Source organism: Trichomycterus rosablanca, chromosome 22 (genome assembly GCF_030014385.1).
Source record: "Trichomycterus rosablanca isolate fTriRos1 chromosome 22, fTriRos1.hap1, whole genome shotgun sequence".
Lineage (NCBI taxonomy): Eukaryota > Metazoa > Chordata > Actinopteri > Siluriformes > Trichomycteridae > Trichomycterus > Trichomycterus rosablanca.
The window spans coordinates 22,345,001-22,350,000 of record NC_086009.1 but is presented as its reverse complement, the minus strand read 5'-3'; the positions used below and the strand labels follow the sequence as shown (position 1 = coordinate 22,350,000).

Genomic DNA, 5,000 nt, shown 5'->3' with positions numbered 1-5,000 from the left:
ATTACTGTATGCAGTGTGTGTGTGTGTGTGTGTGATTACTGTATGCAGTGTGTGTGTGTGTGTGATTACTGTATGCAGTGTGTGTGTGTGTGTGTGTGTAAGTGTGTGTGTGTGTGTGTGTGTGTGTGATTACTGTATGCAGTGTGTGTGTGTGTGTGAGTGTGTGTGTGTGTGATTAATGTATGCAGTGTGTGTGTGTGAGTGTGTGTGTGTGTGTGATTACTGTATGCAGTGTGTGTGTGTGTGTGTGTGTGATTACTGTATGCAGTGTGTGTGTGTGTGTGTGTGTGATTACTGTATGCAGTGTGTGTGTGTGTGTGTGTGAGTGTGTGTGTGTGATTACTGTATGCAGTGTGTGTGTGTGTGTGTGTGTGTGTGTGTGTGTGTGTGTGTGATTACTGTATGCAGTGTGTGTGTGTGTGTGTGTGTGTGTGTGTGTGTGTGTGTGATTACTGTATGCAGTGTGTGTGTGTGTGTGAGTGTGTGTGTGTGTGATTACTGTATGCAGTGTGTGTGTGTGTGTGTGTGTGATTACTGTATGCAGTGTGTGTTCCAGTCTCTCTTGTCCTGTATTCTCCACCTCCTGGATGGTGCAGGTGTGTGAGTTGAGTTCTGCACCTTGTGTAGATCCCAGTAGTTCAGGAGATGCAGCGCTCTTCAGCTGCTCTGTTTCCTGTACCAAGGGGTGATGATTAATCAGTACATACACAGAGGGTTTATCCCAAATCACTAACTCATGCCTCCTGAACCCCTCTGTCCTTTACACAAACACACACACACACACACTGTATACAGTAATCACACACACACACACACACACACACTGCATACAGTAATCACACACCTTTTCCTGTTGCTGTATTAGCTGAGCATCTGAATTAAACAGAACTCTCACAATCTGGAGGAAAATCTGAAATAACAATAAAAATTAACAACAAATAAGGATGTGTGTGTGTGTGTGTGTGTGTGTGTGTGTAGACCTACTTCCAATTTGTCCTGTTGTAACTGAGCTGCATGTTCATGGAGGTTTTCCAGCGTCACACAGAGCATGCTCAGTCTGCTCTCACATCTACACACACACACCAGAGACAAACACACACACAGAATAAACAGTGTGTGTATGTAGTGTGGATGTAGTGTGGATGTAGTGTGTATGTAGTGTGTATGTAGTGTGTATGTAGTGTGTATGTAGTGTATATGTAGTGTGGATGTAGTGTGGATGTAGTGTGGATGTAGTGTGTATGTAGTGTGGATGTAGTGTGTATGTAGTGTGTATGTAGTGTGTATGTAGTGTGGATGTAGTGTGTATGTAGTGTGTATGTAGTGTGGATGTAGTGTGGATGTAGTGTGGATGTAGTGTGGATGTAGTGTGTATGTAGTGTGTATGTAGTGTGGATGTAGTGTGTATGTAGTGTGTATGTAGTGTGTATGTAGTGTGGATGTAGTGTGTATGTAGTGTGTATGTAGTGTGTATGTAGTGTGGATGTAGTGTGTATGTAGTGTGTATGTAGTGTGTATGTAGTGTGTATGTAGTGTGTATGTAGTGTGTATGTAGTGTGTATGTAGTGTGGATGTAGTGTGTATGTAGTGTGTATGTAGTGTGTATGTAGTGTGTATGTAGTGTGTATGTAGTGTGGATGTAGTGTGTATGTAGTGTGTATGTAGTGTGGATGTAGTGTGTATGTAGTGTGTATGTAGTGTGTATGTAGTGTGTATGTAGTGTGTATGTAGTGTGTATGTAGTGTGGATGTAGTGTGTATGTAGTGTGTATGTAGTGTGGATGTAGTGTGTATGTAGTGTGTATGTAGTGTGTATGTAGTGTGTATGTAGTGTGGATGTAGTGTGTATGTAGTGTGTATGTAGTGTGTATGTAGTGTGTATGTAGTGTGTATGTAGTGTGGATGTAGTGTGGATGTAGTGTGTATGTAGTGTGTATGTAGTGTGTATGTAGTGTGTATGTAGTGTATATATTTTAAACATACTCAGTATAACAGAGTGTGTGTGCGTAGTGTGATGCTCTTCTGAAGGTGAGGTTCAGGTGTGCTTTGTGGGCGGAGCCAGAGGAGACGCTCTCACTGCTCTCATCTTCCTCTTCAGTCTGGCTCGACCAATCAGATGATGCAGAGTCATGCAGTGAGGGATTAGAGGCTCCATCTGCTAACGGCTAACATTCAGATAGTAATCAAACATTATTATTATTAGTAGTAATAGTAGATTAATGGTATAGTGCATAACAATGTATATATGTTATCTGCTTTATTATTGGTCCTATTAAAAATGAACTATATTTATTGTAACATGACGGCAGTTGTCCAAGAGCTGCTGCACGGCAGGAGGGAACAGAGGCGGTGTGACGTTCCTTTTTCAGAGCTGAATTTGCCTGTGAACAATCAGTTTTCTGGTTGTTTTGCTGCTACCTGTTTGTTGGGTTCCCCTGTCTGGTTTCTCTGGTGAGCATTGGGGGTGAACTGAGTAGCTGGTGGCAGTGTACCCAAGAGCTCTTTTGATTCTTCTCGAGTATTCCTCATGTATTTTAGTTTCCTGCTGATTGTGTTGGAGTTCAGCGTTTCTGCAGTAGTGTGGTCACCTAGAGTTCTATTCACTCATCACTACTGTGTGTTTATTCATCATTAAATCATTCATAATAAGATAAATGCAGTAGGATCGTCTCACTCTGTATCTCTGGTTGATGGGATAAACCACTCTGGCCTTCAGTGCAAACGCAGTAACATCATCACTGAGCAGAGGTGGCTCCTGGTCCAGGTCCAGGTCCGGGGGGCTCAGCTGTCACAGACAGAGAGACATTATAAAATTATAAAATATTAAAAGATATGAATACTAAACAAGCAACTTTAATATCTAAATTGTATGTGTGTGCACATACTGTGTCAGCAGGTTCTCTCTTCTTGTTCTTTCTTTCATCATGTTCTCCATCACCCTCATCTACATCCATCAGGCTCCAGGGGTCGTGGTTCTTAGACTAAACACACACACACACACACACACACACACACACACACACACACACACACACACACACACACACACAGAGAGAGAGAGCTCAACCAGTCTACAACAATCACTTCTTCAACTGAGACTGCTTCTCTTCTTACACCTTTACGTGTGTGTGTGTGTGTGTGTGTGTGTGTGTTACCTTGTGAGACAGGCAGTAGGGTCTGATGATAAATGTGTGTATGAGAACAGCGGCCATGATTCCCAGCAGCAATCCTGAACACACACTGCCTAACAACACACCTGAGTGTAGAGATACACAATGTACCTGCAACACCTGAACATCACTCACACACTCCATCACCACCACATCCTACACACACACACACACACACACAGCAGAGCGTTAGTAATGGAAGGTCTGAGGAGAATGACCAGACTAGTGAATGAACACTTCAATGGCCTCTCTAGTCACCAGATCTGGATCTAATAGAGCACCTCACTGATTTGGTAGAACAGGAGATGTGCAGCTAACATGTGGTCAACATGGAGCTAAATTTCACAGAAACGTTTCCAACAGCATGAAGAACCATGCAGCCCAGAACCAGTGAGGTTCTACACCACTGTTAATACTCTGTTCCTAATAAAATGCCACAGTAAGTGTGTATGATTTAATAAAACTGTATAATAGTTTAAACTCTATAACTGTACAATAAGACATTTTTGTAAGCAACAAGCTGAAAAATTGTGACGTCAAAGTTTCCACGGACCCCACGCTGCGTGTTTCTGGTTGCTATGGTAACTTTGCTCCAGTAACTTTGTAACGGTTCGGCAGCTCTGATCGCTTATAACGAGGAAGTTGCTAGGCGCATGCGCACAAACTTTCCCTGTACTAGACAGTAGTTGATCAGATGTTGGTGTTTATATGATATCAGATCAGATCTGATTAAAGCTCTCTGTGTACATGTGAACATGTGTGATGTGTAACATACTTACTGCATGTGTAATTCATAAAAAGTGCATCATGGCGCTCCGAGTCTTCTTCTGTGCCCGAACCCAGAACCCAGAACCCACCCCCTCCAAAACTTAAACTGTTCTTTAGGACAAAGATGAGCTTTAGGTTGCCAGATCCGCTGAATTAACTCACATTCAATAACGCTTCGATACTCCGCTTCTTCAGACACCCAAAAACTCCAACACCAAATGTTCTTCATAAAATAATGTCATATCTTTACGGAAACATTATATATTCATGAACTACTTTTGTTTTACAACAGTTAATGAACCAACATTATTAATTCTGATGTGTGTAGTTGATTAGTGGTAAATGTATATGTGAACCATCTACAGTACCTAATAACGTCAAGAGATTTAAAGAACCTGGAGAAATCTCAGTGTTAGAATTTTAAAACCTGTTAGGATTTTGGGACAGATTTCAACCGTTGCTGTGTGTTCTTAATAACACACCTAATATCTGCAAGCCATATTGTGTGCATGATGTTCTGCACGTACTCAGAATACATTAGCATAAGAAAGCAGAAACTGGAACTGCACAAACAAGATAAAAAAGCTGATCAGGGTCAAGTAGGGTGACGACCCCCCTTTCTGAGGTCAGCAATCGGCCTGGGTGTTAAACAACAATCTAAACAAAGCATGCAAAATAGGAAGTGTATGCAAAGCTAAGCCTTGGTTAGAGTAAACTAGTTTTAACTGGTTCTGCAGAACCTAAAGAGACGAAGATTTTAAGTTGGGGCTCTCTGCTATAAAAAGGAAATTCAGCACGGAGGCGAGAGAGTTCCTCCTTGGCTGGCGGCATAACACAGGCAGAGAGAAACTTGCAGGCGAGCGCTCAACTGCAGAGCTCAGAGACTCCTTCCATCTTTTCTAAATAAATAATTATATTTTAGTAGCTAATTTTGAGGTTCTTGGTCTTCATTCAATAAAAGATTTCATCGTAACATCAGTCTATGTAGGATAAGACCAGAGGCCATTCCTGATTGTGCATGGCCTAAAACTTTCATTTTTGGGAAGAAGTTACACTGGTACAA

The 5,000-nt window shown here is 41.8% G+C and overlaps 2 protein-coding genes across 4 annotated transcripts in view; one reads left to right on the top strand and one right to left on the bottom strand.

Annotated features, from left to right (window-relative positions):
* The window catches only part of LOC134335873 (evC complex member EVC), a 10,787-nt gene extending 6,758 nt beyond the window's left edge, over nucleotides 1-4,029 (bottom strand). Inside the window, exons 1-8 of the mRNA XM_063018486.1 lie at nucleotides 3,949-4,029; nucleotides 3,155-3,325; nucleotides 2,885-2,980; nucleotides 2,674-2,784; nucleotides 1,983-2,164; nucleotides 985-1,069; nucleotides 845-910; nucleotides 536-673 (exon numbers count right to left, since the gene is read on the bottom strand). Of these exons, the coding sequence (XP_062874556.1) occupies nucleotides 536-673; nucleotides 845-910; nucleotides 985-1,069; nucleotides 1,983-2,164; nucleotides 2,674-2,784; nucleotides 2,885-2,980; nucleotides 3,155-3,313 (837 nt within the window). The 5' untranslated portion in view covers nucleotides 3,314-3,325; nucleotides 3,949-4,029. The remainder of the gene's footprint in view (nucleotides 1-535; nucleotides 674-844; nucleotides 911-984; nucleotides 1,070-1,982; nucleotides 2,165-2,673; nucleotides 2,785-2,884; nucleotides 2,981-3,154; nucleotides 3,326-3,948) is intronic.
* Nucleotides 1-5,000, top strand: part of LOC134335872 (limbin-like) — a 21,151-nt gene that overhangs the window by 5,259 nt on the left and 10,892 nt on the right. The gene's annotated exons all lie outside the window — the stretch shown is intronic.